Source organism: Mirounga angustirostris, unplaced genomic scaffold (assembly GCF_029215605.1).
Source record: "Mirounga angustirostris isolate CCGP_5_RB_7025 unplaced genomic scaffold, mMirAng1.0.hap1 SCAF_1, whole genome shotgun sequence".
In the NCBI taxonomy this organism is placed as follows: Eukaryota; Metazoa; Chordata; class Mammalia; order Carnivora; family Phocidae; genus Mirounga; species Mirounga angustirostris.
In genome coordinates this window covers 183,325,769-183,349,101 of record NW_026991709.1, presented here as the reverse complement: position 1 = coordinate 183,349,101, position 23,333 = coordinate 183,325,769, and the positions used below count along the sequence as shown (strand labels likewise).

Below are 23,333 nucleotides of genomic sequence, written 5' to 3'. Positions count from 1 at the left end.
TGAATAAGTAAGTAATTACTGAAAAGTTCAGACCTGGGTGGGGCAAAAAGTAGGCAAACAGGTTCTTCTTCAGAAGATAACACCTACTCATCTGGTTTGCTTTTCTTATTCATTCATTCATTCATTCATTCATTCATTCATTCATTCAACTAATACTTACTGAGTAGCTGCCATATGCCAGGACTGTGTTGGGTCCTGGTAAAACAGTGGTAAACAAAAGACATAGATCTTGCCCTCATGAATTTTAGAATATAATTTACTGTCTTCAGATTTGCTGAATATTTTCTCATTCACTAATATATGCATATATATTTTCATTATAAAATTATTATGTTGTTGTTATTAGTATCAGTTTGGACCATATAATGATGACAAACTCTGATCAGCATAAATGTACCTAATTATAGAGGAGTATAAACTAAAATAGAGATTAATAGGCACTTACTCTACATAGTAGATACCATAGACAGGGTCTTCAATCTTTTCCCAACCAGCAGGCAGTTCTGAAAAATAAAAGAACATTTAGAGCAAGAAGAGCATATTCTTTAAGAGCTTAAGGATTTTCAACAACTGAGTGAGGCAAAAAGAGAAAGACTCATAAAAATGCCTTAAGTCCAATGAAAACTGTGTATCCTAACAACAACAAACTAGAAGGCAGTCTTATATTTATCAGCGTATTTTTCTACATGAGGAACAATTCTTTACTGATATTTTGTACAAGCTAATAAAACTTAATAAAATGTAGTCCCAGAAGCCTTTGTTCTGAATCAACTATTAAATTAGATTTTAATGGAAATATAGTTAAAATTTGCCTTGAATGCCTAGTTTATACCTTATACATTTACAATTCTCCCATTGTATTTCTAGACTACCTTACCACACAAACAAAAATGGATGAAAATTAATGTTTCTTTTCATTTTCAATACAATAGTGCTGTTTTGGCTCTCCCTGGAATAAAATAAAATTTGCATCTTATTTCCTCGTTTCTTTTTTTTTTTTTTTAAAGATTTTATTTATTTATTTGAGAGAGAGAATGAGAGACAGATAGCAAGAGAGGGAAGAGGGCAGAGGGAGAAGCAGACCCCCTGCTGAGCAGGGAGCCCGATGTGGCACTCGATCCCGGGACTCCAGGATCATGACCTGAGCTGAAGGCAGTCGCTTAACCAACTGAGCCACCCAGGCGCCCCTCCTCCTTGTTTCTAATTAAAATGCTGCCAAGTAAGTAAAAGATTAGAGTTGGGCTTTCAAATTGCAGGCATCTATCACTTAGGTGCTATATTCAAACAGACCCACCTTCGGCAGCACTTTGCTTGCGAAAGCAGAAACATAGGTCCTGCCCTCTGAGAACTCACTAGTTAAGGGGGAAGATTTTATTCCTTTCTCGTGGTCACGTAAAATGGCATTGCGGGATTTCCGTGCCTTTCTGAAAACTCACCCGTGCTCTCCTGGACTTAACTTCGTAAGGTTTCCTACAAAGGCTGGAACTTTATTAACTAGCTAATAGTGACTTCTGCCACAGCAAGAATCTATTATGAAAAAGCCCATTGCACCAGATAATTTGACTTGGTGAAAGAAGCAACCAGGCTGTGTTTTGTGTCACTAAGCAATTCTTTCAAGCAGAGGAGCAATTACTCAACTTAATTTCAAAGCCACTCGGATATATACACGGTTGCGGCAAGCTTGTATAATGCCCTACTCCAAAGTGAATCATTCTTCCTAGAAGTCGGCTATTAAGACCAACATGAACAGAATATTACAAACACTTGAAATATCACTTATTTTGAAATACTAGATTTTTTTTTTTTTTTAACTCAAGGACTCCTATGGTCACTATTTCCAAAGAATGACTCTGTCATCAAGGCATAAGCTTACATATGCCACAAACCGTCCCGCACTGAAACGGAGTCACGCGCGTGCACGCAAACACACACCGCTAATTACTCAAAGTTTATGTTTTGCTCAGATTTGGCTGCGTATCAAGAGACATTAATTTCATGGTTTTTGCTCCACATGTTATCTATTTGCAAACAAAGAGACGGGTTTTACCCCTTTTCTTCTCATTTTTTTTAAACACTTAGCAGGTTTTAAAGAAGTCTTTGAATTCCAGGAGACATGAGCTACTAAAATGCAAGACAGGTCAATTTGCAGATGTTGATACAACTTGGCATTTTTATCCACCAAGCCATATGAACTGATGCAAATCAAATGCCTGAGAAATGGTTTCCCCTTACAAAGCTGGAAATTACCATTTAAATGAAAATGAACCAGGAAAATATTTCCAAGGAGTTGAGAAATCGAATATTAAAAAAATGCAAATTGGGGTACAGTCCACATGTTTGTTCAGGCAGGGGGCAGGAGTGGGTAAATGTGAGGGGCCTGCTCTATGTTTCACTGAACCAGATCTTTTCCAAAATTTGCAACCTTGAATATTTGGCCTAGCTTTAGATAAAACGGGAAATATTAAGAATTTAATTCATTTGCACACTTACAATGAGCACCAGTGATATACAGAATTGCTGAATCACTATATTATACACCTGAACCTAATAGAATACTGTATGTTAACTCATTCAATTATTAATTTGTCAACATTTAGAGAGGGTCTATTGTCTGCTTGAGGGTGTGGTTGGCACCCGGAACACAAAGATAATTACAAGTGCACAACTAAGCAGACAATTCAAACACTATACAGTTAGTGCTTTGATGGAGGTCTGAAGAGGGTACAAAAAAAGAAGCCACCTCTGACCTTAGTCCTGTTGTCTAGTCAAAACCTTTATACTCTAGGGTTGAGAAATGCGGCAGATCAATGGCTATTCCTGGACACCTGCAAATTTACACACATCTTCTGGAACGGGCTAGCAAACTCCAGAAATTTTCCAGTTTTCCAAGCTAAAACTCATTTTCAGTTGAAAAGATAGATTTCTCACTTCCAATGTGGTGATTAACTTAATAATAGGAATTAGTCTCCTAATGCTTAAAATAGAAATGGGTCATCGATTTAAAAAAGGAAGATGTTTGTCCTCGAATTTGTCTTCTGGTTCTAAAAAACTGAGAATGACAGAAAATGCCAAAGCCCAGAAAATAATGACTACATTTTTTTTTTTTTACTAAAAACTCTGCTGTCGCCTGAAGGGTCAGCCCCTATGTCTAACAACTGCTGGACATCAGACCAGAATATACTACCTGTCACAGCTATTTTAGGCGCCTAAGACCCTTTCAGGGTTGTCCAGACTGGGGACTGAACCTTCGCTCTACCACTTCATAGATCTGATATTAGACTAGTTACTGAGTATCCTGCAACTACATCTTTCACTGGGATTTACTTGAAGGGTCAACTATGGATTAAATGAGGATGCCTATAAGACATTTTGCACAGCACCTGGCATGTAGGCTCAACAAATGGCCATGTTCTAAGAAAGCAGGAAAGGAACAGAACAGATTTATATGGCCTGCTTGCTAGCTAGCCCTGCCTTTAAGAATCTCATCCTGTACTACTTGTTACCACAGAAGCAAATATGAAGCAGTCACATGTGCTACGTTCTTTTCATAAGAGGTATGTCAGCACATACATTAAAAGTCATGTGCACAATCACAGATAGATTTCAAAACTGTGACTTAGTCTTGGTGGGGAGGGAACCTCATTTTCCTTGTCTCTACCTCTCCGAGTTGGTGTTAGCACCTAAATACCCTATAATTCCAAAAGGGAGTACTTTTCAATTCTGGGAAGATGTCTGCAGAGCATGTGATAAATTCTGCAAACCAAAAGTGCATAATGCAGCCACTGACCCAGCTCAAACAACAGAGTTCAGAAATGACAACTCTATAATCAAATGATCTGTGTCCAACACCTAAGCCAACCGCCCCCACCTCTCAGACAGGGTTTCCTTGTCACATCTGGAATCTCACTGTTCTCTGAAAACCTGACAGTTGCTGTTGTTTGAAATTAGGACCCTCTTATTAAGAAAATGGGCAGTAAGCTTGTCAGTAAAATCTGGAATGAATGCAAGAGAAAATTGTGTGTGTGTACACACTACTCTTTACACAGTGGATATGTGCAGGCAAAAATCAAGAGTCCTGTCTCTACCCACAAGGACACACTTGGGTCATTTCCACATACACATTCTTCTCCTGACCCATATTAAAGGCAAAAAGTACCACAAAGAGTATTAAAAAGTCCAACAAGATGGAATTAGTTATGAAATAATAAAGCTACTAGAAACAACAATATATACTGATCGCAGGGACAAATATTAAGACACATTTTCATTAAGTTTCCTCACAAACAGTATGGGAGCTCCTCTTTCAGCCTCTCTTGACAGGTAAGGAAAGGAAAGCTAAGAGAAGTTGAGTGACTTGCCCAAGTCACAAAGCCCCCCAGTAAACATGGGAGAATGGACAAGAAGCAAGGCAGCCTGATTTGCCCCCAGAGACAGTTCTGCTATGTCACTAAACCAACTCTCAGGATTACCACTGAGACCATGAGAAATGATATATGTAGTCATTAACGCTTATTTTTTTCAATCTTCAACAGCATAGGAAAGTTCCCACAATATTATAGTTACAGGGGGAAAAATACAGAAAATTCTTTCCTAAAAATGTCAACATTTAAACTTCCATAGAAGCAAATATGCCTCTGTGCACAGCTGTATTAACTCTACCAGCCATCCGCAGATGGCAGTGGGTATCAATCACCTAGCAAGAGTGATTTAAATTGGTTCAGCAAATGGTTAAGGCACTCATCGTGTGTCTCAAAAATCAGTTGTCTTTTTCTATTACTTTAATATTACCAAGTAATTTTTTTGATAGAACAAATTTCAAATTGTTCTAGACCACAGGGTGAATCTCAAGTCCTTCTTACCACAATGAAAAGGACAACTTATTAAATATCTTTTAAAAATAAGCTCCATGCAACAGTTATCGATCAATGTCAGCATATCTATCAGTTACAACAGGATATGTTCCCAACATTAAGAAAAACAGAGCTAAATTCCATTATATCATAACTCCAGTCAACCATGATTGATTATTATATAACAAACACAAACAAAATCACATTAAAACAGTAATCTGTATTATTAAGTATTTATATTTTTAGTTCTTAAGGCAATCTCAAAAATGTTAGGCTGATTCAATAATCTCAGGACAGTTCTTTTCATATCGATGTTAAACAATCTTCTATCTCAAAAATACATGATGGTCAATGTTCAATAAGCCAAGGCTTTTATGTGCAATTTAGCTTGAAAACCTGGGCTTTCCAATCTATCCTTCAGTAGATGCATCAGATGGAATGCAAACTAATTTTAATATTGTTCAAAGCCGAACATAAAACTTACGTAGAGCATAATTCAATATATTCCAACAGCAAAGACAAAAGCATTTGGCATTATCTGCAAATGTAAATTATTTCTAACTGCAACAGCTAGACTAGTCGAGACTTGATTTACATGGATACACACACTCTAAGGAAAATGTCACACAGAAGCGCAGTATCTGGTTTTCAAGCCATTCACTACATCTACAAAGTCACCACGTGGCTCGTGACTTAATAACCCAAGACTAAGACTTATTAACTATTCAGTTGATCAGGAGAATCACTGTATTGCTATCACTCCTACAAAGATCCTTAATGCGTTCGGTGGGTTTTTAGTTTTGTTTTGCTTTGCTTTTCTGCATGGCCCATGGAGATCACCACCCGCAGCAAACGAAGAAATGAGGCGGAGGTAGGTCATACCAGAGATGAAGGCACACAGCAAGCATCTACCCTCTCAAGGCTCTTCTTAATCCTCAGTTCACAAGACTACCTACCACCAATTTGCTAACTCTCATTCTAGTCTTGATGCACTCAGGCATTTTCTTTGTAAACACAACTTACTACAACTCTGCATGATGCCTGCAAGTCAGACATTAGGGCTGTAAGATTGACCTTTCATGGATAAGCTGGAATGAAAATCATCATTGAAGAAGTGCAAACTAAAGAAACTGAAGGAATAAGCAATCGCTGGAGACAAAAAGCATTCAGGGCAAGTCATGCAGCAGCGGCAGGCTGGGAGGGTTTACCTAGTTCACTGTCCAGCTCCTCGGTGTGGACCCCTTCTTCTCCAAAGGAATAGCGGGAATGAGACAGAAAAGAGAGAAAGAAAAATTCAGACACCAACACCAAGAAAGAAAACTCCCCTCAGAAAAACAGCAGCAACACATCCCTCCGTTTTGTCCTTACCTGCATTGTGGCCTATCTCCCTGGCTTGGCTAGTAAACCGGAGACCTCAGTGTAAATCACAAAACGGTAGGAGCTGATATTGGCAACGTAATTATATGGCTCATTTCCTTGCATGTCAGAATGGGGTTTGATTGGTGGTAGAAGATGACAAATACCCTCGCGGTTTCAGTGTTCTTAAAGTGGGAAGTCACTTATTACAGACCTTATTTCGGGCAAACAGAGCTGTTACACCTTTCAGTGTTAGACCTTTTAATCCTGCAATAATCCTCTAATCAGTGAGGCAATTATACTCACAATTAAAGCACTGCTTAACTTAGAAGTGATGCTGCTGCCTGAAATATGGAAGGTGAGGTCAAATTGAGAATGCACATTGTAAAATGCACTACACTTAACAGCGTCTTACAGAGGGAGTTAGAGAGGAATTATGTCAGGATGTTGCACGTTGGGAAAGCAGGCTTGAAGCCTGCCCTGAAATGAGCATGGGAAGGCATCGCTTAGTTTGTATAGGATTTCTAAGTCAAACAGCTCAGAAATATTAGAATGAAAATGTTCTCAATAAGTCAGGGGGCAAAACCAGTCAAGATCCTTTCCATGCTCGACCTCCTCCTGCTGTAAGTAAAACGCTGTATGATAACTGAGAACACAGAACAGCACACAACAAATCACTTCACGCATAAAGTCTCTCCAGCTACAGAGCAAGTGGCTGTTCCCCGTGTACTGTAGGTTCCACAAGCACGGGAATAAAACCGTTTTCACACTGCAAAATGCTCAGTGCCCAGGAGTTTTTGGTACATGGTAAGTACTAAATATTTCAAAATGGGCGGATGGATGAATGGATGTCTCTGTTACTGACTTCAGTAATCAACGTGGCGCTATACGCCTTATAAAGCCTTGACTTAAAAGTGATTCAATTGCCAACAATAAGTTTTGGTGCTGGCATTGTCTCTGAAAAATGGAATCTTATTTACATAAAATCTTTCAAGAAAATGCCCATTTAAATATTATCTAATAATGTCTTTGGGGGTGCGTTCATTCATTTCTCCGATAAGCATTTAATGAGAGAGACCTACCATGGGCCAGTCACTGTGCAAAAGGACAGATCAAATATCCTTTTGGAGGAGGAGACAAATCCCAAACTCCCATAAATAAAACTAAAGTTAAAACTGTGATTATTTCTCTAAGGTAACACACATCACACAGTGACCTACTCATATCTGGGGGCAAGGTCAAGGAAACAGTCCCTGAGCTATAACCTAAAGGGTATGAACAATTTAACAAAAAGACCTACAGTGATGTATGACTGAAATTTGAGCTTTGTGACAGCAGGGAATTTTGACTGTTGTGTTCATTGATACATCTGAAGTTCTTAGGACACACTTGAAATATAGAAGGCAATCAAGAACTGTTTGTGAAGTGTAAGAAGATTCTGAGAGAGAACTAGGAGGGATGAAGGGCAGAGCGGAGAGGAGTAAGAGTGAGAAAAGCCAGAGGTCAAACCACTTAGGGCTTGGGGACCAGCTATGGGGAGGGCTGAGTATTTATGGTGCAGAGAACCAGTGAATAGGGCTTGAGGGGGTGGTCCATGATAACACAATCACACTGACATTTTAAAAGACTGCTCTGGGTACAGTGTAAGGAGAGTGGGAAAGAGTCTGGGTGAGAGATGAGTGTGGCCTGACCTAGGATGCTACAGGTGGTAAAGAAAATAGTGAATGGATTCCAGAGATATCTGGGAGGCAAAGTAAATTCAAAGGGTAGATGGGTTGAAATGAATGTCAAGAGAAGTAGTAGGTCAAGGGGGACTGTTAGGTATGCATGAATTTTACCCTCGACCGAGATAGGGAACACTTACAGAGGACCAGGTTTGGGTGGGGAAGAGATCAATAGTTGGGTTTTAAGCAGACTAGTTTGAAGTCTCTTTCAGACAAAGAGCATTATCAACCAGGCAGATTCAAATATTGGCCTGGAGCTCAGAGGCAAGGTGAAAGGCTTTTAATTCAACTCGATACACAGAAACAACAAAAGGAGTTATACACTGAGGATCAAAATCCCAAACCAGTTCATCACTTTTTTGAGTTAGGAAACAATATATAAATTTTTTACAATAAGTGTGATGCTATATTGTTACATTCCATGTGTGTATGACTTCCAGAGAACAGAAAGAAATACAGGAGGAATACTGTGACCAACAACATTATTCTTCTTTGTGTCACAACATAAACACCACCACAAGGCAGATTTGTGTTAACAGGCAACAGAAAATGCAGGTGTGGGAACTGATAAATGACCGAGTGGTAACATCTGGTTATATATTTATATTGTTTATGTATACAGGCACACAGACATGCATATAATTTCTACTAGAAAAAGGTTCTGTGAATCCTAATGTTGAAGGGATAATTCATAAACTAATGGTATTTCGTATGAATACATACTTGTTCCAGATAATATCATTAACACCAATGACAAGAATTCTAAGAATTAAAAATAACAGTTGACCCTTAAACAACACAGGGTTTTTTGTTTGTTTGTTTGTTTTATTCTTATGTTAATCCCCATACATTACATCATTAGTTTTAGATGAAGTGTTCCATGATTCATTGTTTGTGCATAACACCCAGTGCTCCATGCAGAATGTGCCCTCCTCAATACCCACCACCAGGCTAACCCATCCTCCCACCCCCCTCCCCTCTAGAACCCTGTTTGTTTTTCAGAGTCCATTGTCTCTCATGGTTCGTCTACCCCTCCGATTTCCACAGGGGTTTAAAAAACAAAAAAACAAAAAAACACAGGGATTAGGGGGCATTGACTCTCCGCAGTTAACAATCTGTGTGTTAACTTTTGACTTCCCCAAAACTTAACTACAAATAGCCTACTGTTGAAAACCTTACCAATAATATATTCGATTAACACTTCTTTTGTACATTCTAAGTATTATATACTATATTCTTACAATAATACTTAATCTTTTCTTAATATTTTTGGTACTTCAAAGCTGTAAGATTCATTTGCAGGTTTTTCAAATTGTCAGAAATCTCCAAAACTTTTTCTAATATATTTATGGAAAAAAATCCACACAAAAATGGACCAGTGCGGTCCAAACCTATGTTGTTCAAGGGTCAACTGTACTAGATTTGGTCACAAAATAATTCAGCCATTCTACTCAACACTTCTACTCCATTAAGTTTCTCTTGGTAAAAGCTATTGGAGTCTTCTATCATCTATAAACTATATTAACACTCATTTTTGTATGTTCCCAGTATAATTATAAAGGAGATTGACACTGAAGCTCTCCTATGGTAATAAGAAGTCGAAAATGCCTTCACAATCATCAAGCATCAAATAAAGATTAAATTTTGGTCCCTGAAATTTTACGGTTGAGTGTATTTTATATTCTGATCTTTGAAAATTGGTCACTTTTATATTATATATGAAACATAGTATTTGAATAATCTGGACAGTTCCTTATCCCTGAAGCATGCAAATAATGAAGTTGACCACACACGTTCCATTCCTTCTTCAGGAACGGGACTAAGCAACCAAAATAAAATGAGCATCTCAGTCATGCCTCCTTAGTCAGAAGGATTTGTATTTCCATTTGCAGTCACTCTATAGCTAAATATGAACACCCAATTTTATGCTCATTTCATGGTATCTGCAATCCGTGTAGAGCAGAAGGATCTAGGAGTACAAGGTTTTGGCAGTATTACACTTTACTGGCTTACATTTTCAGACAAACCTCAACTTTATATATATACAACAATTCTGCGCCATAGGACAAATTAATAAAGTTTCATTATCTTATAGTAAAATACGTACTCCATAATTATACCACTAATTTAAATGCCAGAGATGAATAATGAGTAGCAAAACAAGTCATTTCCCTTTTAATTCATCCATGTCAAAAAAATAGTTCTGGTAGAACTTGGGATAGACTTTGGTGTACTGAAAAGGCACACATTTGTTCTAATTTTTTTTTTTTTCCATTTTGGAAAAGTAATTAGAAATCCCAAAACTTTGAAATAAACTTTTCAAAATAATAACTCTTATAGCCAATTGATTCTTTTTCGAGATTAACAGGCAGAGTCAGGCTAAGGGTAACACCTCATCTAAGAAAGATCTTAGATGAATGTACTTTTCAGATAATGAGGATAGATCCTAAGAAGTCAAGATCTGCCTTCCCTTTGTCAAGTTATGAACACGTAGAATTTAAGAAAAGCTCTGGATTTTTTTCCTTTAAGACTTTTATAATATAGGATCAGGATCCAATAGGTAAGTAACCAGAGCAACTTTGGTTTCTATATTCCTAGAGATTTTCTTGAGTTTTCTCCAAGGTCCTGAAGGCAGAGGTTGTATCTTCATTGAAATAGTCTGTCTTAAAGTTCTGTTTCTAATGGAGATAGTAGCATGCATCTGCCTTTATGTATAAACAAACTGTTCTTTTCAAACAAGTCTGATTCCCCTACTGCTTTTGGAAACTACAGGTCACTTTCCAGAAATTGGATGACCTTTTAAAAACTCACTTGTTAAAACCTGGTTGACCTTGCTATATAACTCCTTAAAACTTGCACATGTGAATAAGCCCCCAGTTCACTTGAACCAAGACCTTCCTAGCCCCTTACCATCATCTTCACACTCTTCCAGAGGCTTCTGCTGCTTGTTCAGGCACCGAGGGTCTAACCAAGATGTTGTCTTTGTGTTATGGCTGAAATCAAGAAACAAAAACAAGAAATACATTTGAAAAGGAAAAAAAAAAAGCAAAAACCTCAATGACAAAAAGAAGTACACGCTCTTGAACATTTCCCCTCAACCAGAGCAAAGCTACTTTCCAACAGCAAACCCAACCCAGAAGAGAGCCCAAGTTTGGAATCTGAAAAGGCTTGGGAAGGGCCTTAGGTAGACTTTTTACTTATCTAAGGTATAATCATTCCATTATGGAAAGCTTAACATGTGATGCCAGTTTTATTTTGAAAAATGAGTTCCAAATGATACCCCTTGTCCATTCGGTCTCCCCTTGTCTAGACTTATTTTAGTCTTCACTTTTGCAGAAGAGCAAACTCCAATTTGCTTTAAATTTGCCTCTGACTTAAACCTTGGATGCTGTAATTCACAAAGAAGGCTGCTATTTCACTCATTATATTACATAAGATTTCCCCTGACATTGTGAAACTACCTCAGTTCACGCAATTGGCTCACAGCGGCTAATACCGATCATTAATCACAGCATCCTGAATTTCGTTGCACACAAAGTGAAGGCAACCTGGAATTACCTACCATAAACAGAACCTGGGCCAAAAAAAACCCACACAAAGCCTGAAGAAGCTAAACATGTCTGCCTTCTGGAGGGCACAGCCCCACTCCAGATGAAGTGTTTCAACAGACAATGAGCGAGGCCTTGAAGGTCTGAGAGTGTACAGTAATATTCCCGATTACCGCCTTGCAACCATGTTAGAAGCGTCATGAGAATGTCTGGAGGAACTGCCCGGAAGCAGCTCAGGACCCCGGGACAAAGTTCTGCGTGAGCTCCTGGGCCACACTATGGCAAGCTCAGTGGGAGGGGCAACGAACTACAAGGCCAGCAGTTCATGCTGCAAACCAGAAATGAAAACAAGAAATGAAAAAAACTTTTGGGGGGAAACTGAGGTAGTAACTTCAATTGTTTTTGAAAGTCTGCAGTTTAGGTTGTAAATGCTGAAAAACATTGCCACAGTTATTTGAGATCCAAGTCTTATTAATTGTTGAAAAAACTTAAGGCTTAAGTGAAAAACAATGCAAATGTATATAGAAATCATCTCAACTGTAGGAAAAGGAAAAGAAAACAAATGAAAGGTAATATAGTAACAACTGTCATCACTTACAACTACCAGAATCCGTTCTTTTACACGTATGTTACAATTTACCAATCCTTAAGATAACCCTATGAAGGAACTATGAATAAGTATTAATACATTTTGCAGATGAGAAAAATGAGGACAGAGGTGAGAAAATTGGTACAAGGTTACTGTGTGTTGATACCTAGCAGCACTGGGAACAAACCCAGGGAGTCCAACACTAGAACCCACGGTCTGTGCTATTCCTACACCAGCAAGATAGTAAAAATGGCCATTGCTGGGAGGGAAGATTATCTGTGATTTTTTAAAAAACACTTTTGTATTTTGAGATAATTATAGATTCACATGTATTTATAAGAAAGAACATAGAGTGATCCCACATGCCCTTTACCCAGATTCCCCCAATGGTAACATCTTACAAAACTAAAGTAAAATGTCACAACTGGGATATCGATCTCCAGACAGTCAAGATAGAAAACATTTCTATCATAACAAGGATTCTTCCTCTTGTTACCCTTTTAGAGCCACACTTGGTTTTCTTCGAGTCTCTGCCCCCTCAAACCCCTTTTAAATCCCTGGCAACCACTAATCTATGTTCTCCATTTCCATGGTTTTGTCACTGCAAAAATGTTCCATGAAATCATACATATGTACTCTTTGGGGATGCTATTTTTCATTCAGCTAATTCTCATCAAGGTTGTCACATATATTGATAATTAATTCCTTCTTTGCTAAGTAGTATTCCATGGCATTTGGAAATGGCATGGAAAACTGGTATTTCCAGTTTTTGGCTCTTTGGAATAAAGCTACTATAAACATTCATGTCCAGGCTTTTGTGTGAATGTTAAGTGTTCACTTCTCTGGCCAAATGTGCAATTGCTGGGTCATATGGTAGTTGCATGTTTAGTTTTATAGGAAACTCCCCAACTGTTTTCTAGAATGTCATACAATTTTACATACCCACCAGCAATGTATGAGTGATCTAGTTTCTCTTCATCTTTGCCATCATTTATTGTTATTAACTATTTTTTTACTTGAGCCATCCTAATAGGCATGTAATGATATCTTTGTGATTTTAATTTGCATTTCCCTAATGGCTAATGAGGGTGAACATTTTTTCATGTGCTTATTTGCCATCTGTATATCCTCTTCAGTGAAACGTCTGTGGTTCATTTTCTAATTGAATTTTTTTAATGTTACTGTTGAGTTTTGAGAGCTCTTTATATACTCTATAGATATCAATCCATTTTCAGATATGGGGTTTGCAAATACTTTCTCCCAGTCTGTAGTTTGCCTTTTCATCCTCTTATCAGGGTCTTTTCTGAAGCAAATGTTTTTCATTTTGATGACATCGTATTTATCAATGATTCCTTTTTTTTTTTTTAAGACTTTATTTATTTGACAGAGACAGAGACAGGGAGAGAGGGAACACAAGCAGGGGGAGTGGGGGGAGGGAGAAGCAGGCTTCCTGCTGAGCAGGAGCCCAAGGCGGGGCTGGATCCTAGGACCCTGGGATCATGACCTGAACCGAAGGCAGACGCTTAACAACTGAGCCACTTAGGCACCCCTCAATGATTCCTTTTAGGGTTCATGTTTTGTTTTCTTCTTTATTTTTATTAACATATAATGTATTATTTGTTTCAGGGGTACAGGTCTGTGATCCATCAGTCTTACACAATTCACAGCACTCACCATAGTACATACCCTCCCCTATGTCCATCACCCAGCCACCCCAGCCCTCCCACCCCTCTCCACTCCAGCAACCCTCAGTTTGTTTCCTGAGATTAAGAGTCTCTTATGGTTTGTCTCCCTCTCTGGTTTCATCTTGTTTCATTTTTCCCCTTGCCCTATTATCTGTCTTGTTTCTCAAATTCCTCATATCAGTAAGATCATATGAACAGACATTTCTGTAAAGAAGACATCCAAATGGCCAACAGACACATGAAAAAGTGCTCAACATCACCCGGCATCCGGGAAATACAAATCAAAACCTCAATGAGATATCACCTCACACCAGTCAGAATGGCTAAAATTAACAAGTCAGGGAATGACAGATGTTGGTGGGGATGCGGAGAAAGGGGAGCCCTCCTACACTGTTGGTGGGAATGCAAGCTGGTGCAGCCACTCTGGAAAACTGTATGGAGGTTCCTCAAAAAGTTGAAAATAGAGCTACCATATGATCCAGCAATTGCACTACTGGGTATTTACCCCAAAGATACAAATGTAGTGATCCGGGTGCCTGGGTGGCTCAGTCATTAAGCGTCTGCCTTCGGCTCAGGTCATGATCCCAGGGTCCTGGGATCGAGCCCCACATCGTGCTCCTTCCTCAGCGGGGAGCCTGCTTCTCCCTCTCCCAGTCCCCCTGCTTGTGTTCCCTCTTTCACTGTCTCTCTCTCTGTCAAATAAATAAATAAAATCTTTAAAAAAAAAACAACAAAAAACAAATGTAGTGATCCAAAGGGGCACCTGCACTCCAATGTTTATAGCAGCAATGTCCATAATAGCCAAACTATGGAGACTAGAGGGTATTATACTAAGTGAAATAAGTCAATCAGGGTTCATGTTTTTGATGTCAACTCTAAGAACTAACTCCTTGTCTAGTCCTAGAGCTCCCCCCCAATTTTTTTCCCAAAAAGTTTAATTGCCTTGTGTTTTACACTAAGTCTGTGATGATCCATTTTGAGTTAATTTTTTGAATAAGGTGTGAGGTTGAGGTTGAGGTTAATTTATTTACTTCTGGCTAAACACTTAATCTAATACCACTTCCGTGAAAAGGCTATCTTCCCTGCATTGAATTGCTTTGGCATCTTTGTTGAAAATCACTTGGATGTATTTGTGGATCTGTTTCTGGGTTTCATTGATGTATGTGCCCATTTCTTCACCAATACCACCCAGCCATTGTTACTGTGGCTCTATAATAAGTCTTGATATCTGGTAGACTGATTACTCTAGCTTTATTTTTCTCTTTCAAAACTGTTCTAGGGGCACCTGGGTGGCTCAGTTGGTTAAGTGTCTGACTCTTGATCTCAGCTCAGGTCTTGATCTCAGGGTTGTGGGTTTAAAAAAAAAAAAAGAAAAGAAAACCTTTTCCAGCTATTCTAGTTCTATTGCCTTTCTATATAAATTTTAAAATAAACTTGTCTATATTAACAAAAAACCTCACTGAGATTTTGACAGGATTTGCATTTAACCTGTATATCCATTTTGGGAGAGCTGACATCTTTACTATACAATTGTGTCTTTCAATCCATGAATAGGGGACATCTCTCCATTTGTTTAGACCTTCTTTGATTTCTTTCATCAATATTTCGGAGTTTGTAGCATATAACATCCTGTATATGTTTTGTTAGATTTACATGTAACTGGTGTTTTTCTGGAAGTAAATGTGAATTATATTTTATTTTGAAATTTGTTGTCCACATGTTCATACAGATATACATGCATGCTTATATCTTGTGATCTTGCTGAACTCACTTATTCTAGAACTTTTTTTGTACATATTTTGTAATTTTGGACATTTCTTGTGTACATTCATGTAATCTGCACTGAGGGATAGTTTTATTCCTTCTTTTTCAATATGTAGGTCTTTTATTTCTCTTTCCTGATTTATTATCCCGGCTAGAACTTCCAGGATCATGTTGATTAAGAGAGGTGGGAACTGAGGTGGCTCCTCAGTTCGTTAAGCAACCGACTCTCGGTTTCAGCTCAGGTCATGATCTCAGGGTTGTGAGACTGAGCCCTGTGTGGGACTCCAAGCTCATTGAGGAGTCTGCTTGTCTCGCTCCCTCTGTTCTTCCCCTCCCACACATTCTCGCCAATAGATAAGTGAAATCTTAAAAAAACAAAACAAAACAAAAAAAGAGTGGTGAGAGCGAACATCCTTGACTTGTCCCTAATCTTGCAGGGAAAGTATTTTTTTTTTTTTTTTTTTTTGTCTTTTACCACTAAGTATAATGTTAGCTGTACATTTTTGGTAGATCTTATCAAGTCAAGAAAATTCCCGTCTGTTCTTATTTTTCTGAGAATTTTTATCACGAATGAGTGCTGAATTGTGTCAAACACTGCATTGATGAATATGATCATGTGATGTTTTTTTCTTTAGTATCTTAATATGGTAGATTATATTTAGGAATTTTTCACATATTGAACCAATCTTGTATCCCCAGGATAATTCCCACTTGGTCATGGTGTATAATTCTTTTTCTTTTTTTTAAAGATTTTTATTTATTTATTTATTTACTTATTTATTTAGAGAGAGAGAGAGTACGTGGCAGCGGGGAAAGGCAGAGGGAAGGAACCTCCAGCAGACTCCAAGATGAGCATGGAGTCCAATGCAGGGCTCGATCCCAGGACCCCGAGATCATGACCTGGGCCAAAACCAAAAGTCAGACACTCAACTTACTGAGCAACCCAGGCATCCAACTCTGTAGTTTTCTTTTTTCTTAGACTGGCCTTGTTTTTTTGGTAACAAGGTAACAATAGCTGCATAAACATAATTGCTAAGTGTTCCTCTACTTCTATTTTCAGAAGGAGACTGTGTAGAAATGTAATTCTTTGAGCAGTTCTCCAGTGAAACCATCTGGGCCTGGAGATTTCTTTTTCACGAGTTTTTAAATGACAAATTCATTTTCCTTAATAGTTATAGAGTTAGTTAAATTATCTATTCCATATTGGATGAGTTGTGGTAGTTCATGCTTCTCACGAAATTGGTCCATTGTATCTAAGTTGTCAAATTTATGTGTATAGATTTGTTGGCAGCACTCTCTGATTACCTTTAATGTCTTTAGGGTCTGTGGTGATTCCCTGTTTAATTCCTAATGCTGGTAATTTGTGTCTTCTCTAATTTTTTTTCTTTGTCAGTTTTGCCTTGTTACTGTTCACTGAAGAGCAGACCTTCAACTTCAATCTATTTGAGTATAACAGATTTACTTATACTTTTATTTATTTTATAGTTTAATTGGCCTTTTCGTTTTTCTTTTTTAGTGGTACATAAAACTGTGGTAAATCTTAACAGAGAATATTGATAATAGAGCCAAAGTGCAGCATTTTAAAAATTGACTATTACTCGTTAAAAAATTATTATTATCTTAGATTTTTTAGAATGGTTACAACCGTAGATTTTTCCATTTTTAGTCAAGGTTATTTATTAAATGTTTAACTTTAATAATATGTATTATATATGTATATATATATATATATATGTATATATATACACTAAGTATATATAAGTTTTATAATTTTGAAAGACTTTTCATATCCGTGTAGAGTAATACCCCCTTATCCACAGGGGCTAAGTTCCAAGACCTCCAGGGGATGCCTGAAACTGTATATTGGACTGAATCCTACATACACCATGTCTTTTCCTATACATACATACCTATGATGAAGTTTAATTTATAAATTAGGCACAGTGAGAGATTAACAATAACTAAAAGAGAACAATTATAACAATAAATGATAAGAAAAATTATATGAATGTGTCCTTTCTCTCTCTCAAAATGCCTTAGTGCATCTACTCACCCTTCTTGTAATGGCGTGAGGTGATAAAATGTCTATGTGGTAAGATGAAGCGAGGTGACTGACAATATGCACTGTGATGTAGCATTAGGCTACTACTGATCTGACAATATGTCAGGAGAAGCATCTGTTTCCAGAACACAGTGACCACGAGTAACTAAAACCATGGAAAGCGAGACTGCAGATAAGGGTGGGGGTGAGGGGGGGTGGTTTCCATATTCTCAAATTTTAATCCATGTAGTTGCACCATGTTTAAAAAAAAACAACAAAAACAACAACAACAACTTAAAATGGATCAGAGACCTAAGTGCAAACTATAAAACTTCTAAAGCAAAAATAGCAGAAAATGACAGCTTTATAACTTTGATTTAAGCAAAAATTTCTCAGCCAGCACACTAAAAGCACAGCCCACAAAAAAAAAAAAACCTGATAAATCAGACTTCTTCAAAATTAAGAACTCTGGAAGACACAGTCAAGACAATGAAAAGAAAATTCAGGCTTGGGGAAAATGTTCACAAACCAAAAAAATGATACAGGAACTGTATCCAGAATGTATGAAGAACTCTGAAAACACAACCAAAAACAACACAAAACAAAAAACAACAACAAAAAAACCCCTGCCACCCAATTAAGAAAAAATAAGCAGAGGATTTACCTCTTCTTAATGGCTCAATATATTCTTTATATACTATGCCATTATATATACACCAAAATGTAGTGTCTCACTATTTATAGGGAAATTAACCTTATGCTTCGTCAAGCTCCTCAGACTCAATGATTAGGATGCTATGCTAATTGTTTTTCTGGACAACGCTGGTTGAATTGTATAAAAGAATACCATGAGCCCGCTCTGCTCCGTGGGAGGCCTGCTCTCCCTCTCCCACTCCCCCTGCTTGTGTTCCCTTTCTCACTGTGTGTCTCTCTCTGTCAAATAAAGAAATAAAGTCTTGGGCGCCTGGGTGGCTCAGTTGGTTAAGCGACTGCCTTCGGCTCAGGTCATGATCCTGGAGTCCCTGGATCGAGTCCCGCATCGGGCTCCCTGCTCGGCAGGGAGTCTGCTTCTCCCTCTGACCCTCCCCCCTCTCATGTGCTCTCTCTCTCATTCTCTCTGTCAAATAAATAAATAAAATCTTAAAAAAAAAAAAAAAAAGAAAGAAAGTCTTTAAAAAAAAAAAAATACCATGATCCCGCGACCAGTCCTTCTAGATGTAATTTACCAGTGCAGCCACTAGAGAGTGGGAAGGAAGGGGGAAGACAGAAAGGAAGGGAAGTTCAGGGAGGAGGAATGGTATACTTTACTCTATAAAATAGACTTCTCCATTTTCGGTGTAGGCCATCTCCCAGTTCTCAGGTAGAGGACCTAAATTATCCTCTGCACAAAGAGGTAGGTATTGAGGGAACTTCTGAGAAGCGTCCGTGTTGGGGGCAGCGACGATGCTAGTATTCACAGGCAGTAGGGCTGCTTCTTGGAGAATGTGCTCTTCTTGGTCACCAGAATCGGCTGTTAGGTTGCAGGGAGTTAGAGAGAGAGAGAAAAGAAACTCATCAATCATATCCCAAACCAGGGAGTTCACTACTGTCTGCATCTATATTTTCAAAAGCCCTCACTCTTTCCTAATTGCTGGCCATCAACTCTATTCCATTTTATTTAGATGGAAGTTCTTTCAACAGAAAACATCCAAGTGACATACCACAGTTATTATACCTAGAAAGAGAGACGAGAAAGACATGCTCAGATACTGCATTGCTCGAAATCTTGGAAATGCCAAAGAAGAAACAAATTCATGACTCAAAACCTCAAGTCTCTTGTACTAATAAGGCCACTGAAACACAGACTGAGCCATACTCTTGCTATTAGGTATCATTTGGTTTCATGACTCCGTGGGCATCGGAGAGCAAGAATAAAGTCCATGCTGAAAACACAGATACAGTGGCATCATTACCATTTTTGGATCGATTATTTAAAACATTTTTGGTAGACAGTGGCAAAGATCAAAGGCTGACACATCAAACTGGAAAGTATACAAGTAACTTTAGAATATAGACACAGCTATACCAGTGAGTCAGATGCAAGCCTCTTTTGGAAAAGTGAGGGGAATGTTCCTGTGAAAACCAAGACAGTTACCCCAGAACAGGATCACGTGGGTGGACTAACTTGACTTGGGTCTTAAAAGAAGACTCTAAGTACGTGAATCTCCTTGCCTTCTTATTAACTAGAAACATCAAGAGGTGATGTCATCAAAGTATCCACAAAAGGCACTGTTGACATTCTGGCTGAATTTTTATAGAGGCCAAGAATATTAAACATCATTCTCCATGGGGCTTTAAAAAATAATAATCGGGGGTTGTAGTTATTTTCTATCTCCCACAGTAATTCTCCTATAGACATTTCTGATTTCTGAAAGCAGACTGAGGAATAATAAAAGGCTGTTTTCCACTCTTTCTCTGATGAGTTGCGCCCAATGACGCAGATGAGAATGAAGGTAATTCAACATTTGGAAGGAGGACATGTCGAGCCTACTAAACAGGCACCTCCACCAAAAATCCACCACCATTGAAGAGGCTGCCTTGCATCTCTCCCATCTTTTCCTAGAACCCCCTCTCAGACCTCCCTTTAGAAATCCGTCCATTCAAGGTCCTGGTGGTCTAGATGGGGACTGACTTAAACCTACTCCTAGGTCAGGTGGTGTTTCTAAGTCACATTATCACTCTTGCCTTTGTGATCGGATCAGGCACATGATCCAAAGCAAACCAATGAATGTCAGGCATAGACGTGTTTGCTGGAATTATCCTCTTGATGCTGAAATTGTTAAGCTGACAGATTCTCATGCTGTAGGTGCTCGTGGCTATCTTGACACAGCTTGGCAAGACCTGCCTTAGAATTAAGCCTACACAGAGGAAAGCCGAAAGGAAAGGTAGAGAAAGTCACCAAATGGCCCTAATTGAGTCACTGATTCCATGTACTCCTGGCCTCTTCAACTGCTTGATCCTCTAAATTCTTGCTTAAGCCAATTTGAATTGGTTTTACAATTTGTATCCATGACTGCAGATTAAGAAAGCAACTAGAATTCTGAAGGAGAAAAAGGAAATTAGGCCAACATAGAAGAAACATTTTGAAATTACTGATCAATAAAAAAATAAATTCAAAACTTGGCAAGATTTCAAAGAGTCACCCTTACTTCTCTAGGAGCCAAGGTATATTCATTTCTGATGTTGTTAGAATGTACACTTCTCACATTTATAAGTGGACATAACAATCACCTGGAGAGATGCTAACATGCTGATTCTGACTTCCTACTACAGAGAATAGGTTTGGGAGAAGGTTCCAAAATGTGCATGTTGAAAGCACCCAGGGATGGAGATTCAGGTACAAGAATCATACTTGGAGGACAGAGATAATGAATTCTCAAAAGAATCACTAGAACCTTCAGCTTCTAGGAGGGGTTCTGTCCTCCTGCCAGAGTATGGGGCAAACTCCTGGGTCTGCCGTGCCAGGTCCGAGGCACAAGTGATAGGTCTGGAGGGAGCACTGGAGAGAGCACAACCTGTCTGAGTGGAGCAGGGAACGCAGTGCCAGGTAATTAGCATCCTGAGGAAATGTGGACTCAGCGAGTCCAGATCTCTGATTTTTCAAGACAAGATAGGAATCTCTATTTTTATCCAAAAACTCCCAATATTTCAATCACAATTCCTTTAAAAAAAATAAAGCAATATGGCACAACCAAAAAGAGAGAGAGAGAGAGAGAGAGAGAGACTGATTCTAAGCACTGACTCAGGAGCCAGACTGCCTGACTTTGAATCCTGGCCTTACCCTTTATTAACGTGGGCAACACACTTACTTAACCTCAGTATGCCTTGGCTTCCTCATCTATAAAATGGGGATAACACAGCAAGCCCATGAGGTTGTGAGGAGGACTGCAGGAGTAAAGCACTCAGGACAGCGTCTAGCATACAGTTAACAGTATTTATTAGCTGCCATCATCATCAGTTTCTTCATCAGCATTATGATTAACCTTTGTTGCCAGGTCAGATCTGGCCCTCAGCAAACTGGCAGGAAAAGGAAGCATGTGACATCAGACCACAGACGAAATCATAGGTTTGCCTATTTCTAGCGGTGTAACTTCGGAACAGACTGATTACCGTTCTGAGGATCTGTTTCCTCATCTGTAAAATGGGAATGACGCATAAGCCATGAGAACTGAAGGACTGAGGACACATAAAATGCTTGCCAAAGCGCCTGGCACCCAGCGTGGGCATCATGTGTGCTCGGGACTGGGACCTGCTTCTGGAAACGCGAATGTACCAGAGGCAGTGATCATCTTTTAACACGATATTTAAGAGCTAGAGAAGTACCAGGACAATGGATGACATTCGATAACTTTACCTAAGAATTTTAATTAACCCATTTTATTTTTAAAAAGTATTTTATTTATTTATTTATTTGAGAGCGAGAGAGAGAGCACAAGCAGGGGGAGCAGCAGAGGGAGAGAGAGAAGCAGGCTCTCCACTGAGCAGGGAGCCCAATGCAGGGCTTGATCCCAGGACCCTGGGATCATGACCTGAGCCGAAGGCAGATACTTAACCAACTGAGCCACCCAGGCACCCCGATTAACACATTTTAATAGAAACTGGATATAACAAGAAAAGGTTGTGGCAATAGGTGGGACATAGATATGAAATGATTTAGCTTAACATGGGAATATATGTAATTTGTTTAAAAAAAAAAAAAAAAGAAGAAGAAGAAGAAGAAGAATGCCCTGCCAGGGTTCCAGAACCTCAACTATGGGAAGGGAATATTAGCGCAATGGCAAAATATCTAAGTAACTGTAACTTCCTAAGGAAAAATGCATATCCCTCTAGCGATTGGACCTTATTTTAAATTATCCAAATATTTTCTTATTTTATATATTTTTCATGTCTTCTTAAAAAAATGCTTTGAGGTATGATTGACATAAAAAGCTAAGATATTTTCTATCAAAAGATTTTTTTAGCTTCACTAAGGTATAACTGACAAAACTGTAAGATATTTAAAGTGTACATCATGATGATTTGATATGTGTATACACTGTCAAAGGATTCTTCCAATCTAATTGAGTAACCAAAAAAAGCTATAGATATTTAATGTAAACAATTTGATGTATTTGGCTTTCTGTGTCTTCTTTCCAGTTCAACAGAACCTTAAACAACCTCATTCTCTCAAATAAAATGAAAAGTCCAATGATGAGAGGCTGGGACAAAGTACAGACTTACAAATTCATAGTCCTAATCATGGCTTTGACTTCGACATATGCTCTGATTTTAGAAAATCTTTCATTTGATTTACCAAACATTTAGGAGCACTGCTATCACTCTCTTATGAAAGGTTGCCAATGGATCCAAACAGGATAGGTAGAAGGGGTTATTGGAACACAGGCTGACTGAGGAACAAGGAAGCCTGGTTCTCCCACTGTCTAGTGGGGGAACACACACTGTTCCTCAGTATTCTCATCTGTAAAATGGGGAAGGTAATGCCTAGGTTGCTTAGCTCTCAGCATTTCCAGGTAGTTTATAGGATACATGTGAAAATGACTTGTAAGCCATAAATGAACATAACTTTTTCACTTATAGTAAGTAAGAAGCTCCCAAACATTTACATACACATACGCATACTTGGGGGCTTTTGAAGGTGACTCTGAGAATATACGCTGTTGTCAAAAATACATTTCTGGAGCCTATAATTCATGATCTCTACTTATAGATTTAGGTACATCTCTGCACACAGAGCTAA

At 38.5% G+C, this 23,333-nt stretch overlaps 1 protein-coding gene across 13 annotated transcripts in view; it reads right to left on the bottom strand.

Annotated features, from left to right (window-relative positions):
• Positions 1-23,333, bottom strand: part of MAGI1 (membrane associated guanylate kinase, WW and PDZ domain containing 1) — a 618,082-nt gene that overhangs the window by 87,428 nt on the left and 507,321 nt on the right. For 6 of the 13 annotated variants that reach the window (XM_064594028.1, XM_064594036.1, XM_064594039.1 and 3 more), the window contains exons 5-8: positions 18,866-19,067; positions 10,841-10,923; positions 6,059-6,097; positions 446-503 (exon numbers count right to left, since the gene is read on the bottom strand). In XM_064594028.1, the coding sequence (XP_064450098.1) occupies positions 446-503; positions 6,059-6,097; positions 10,841-10,923; positions 18,866-19,067 (382 nt within the window). The remainder of the gene's footprint in view (positions 1-445; positions 504-6,058; positions 6,098-10,840; positions 10,924-18,865; positions 19,068-23,333) is intronic. The other 7 variants (XM_045862018.3, XM_064594031.1, XM_064594044.1 and 4 more) reach the window with 2 other exon arrangements.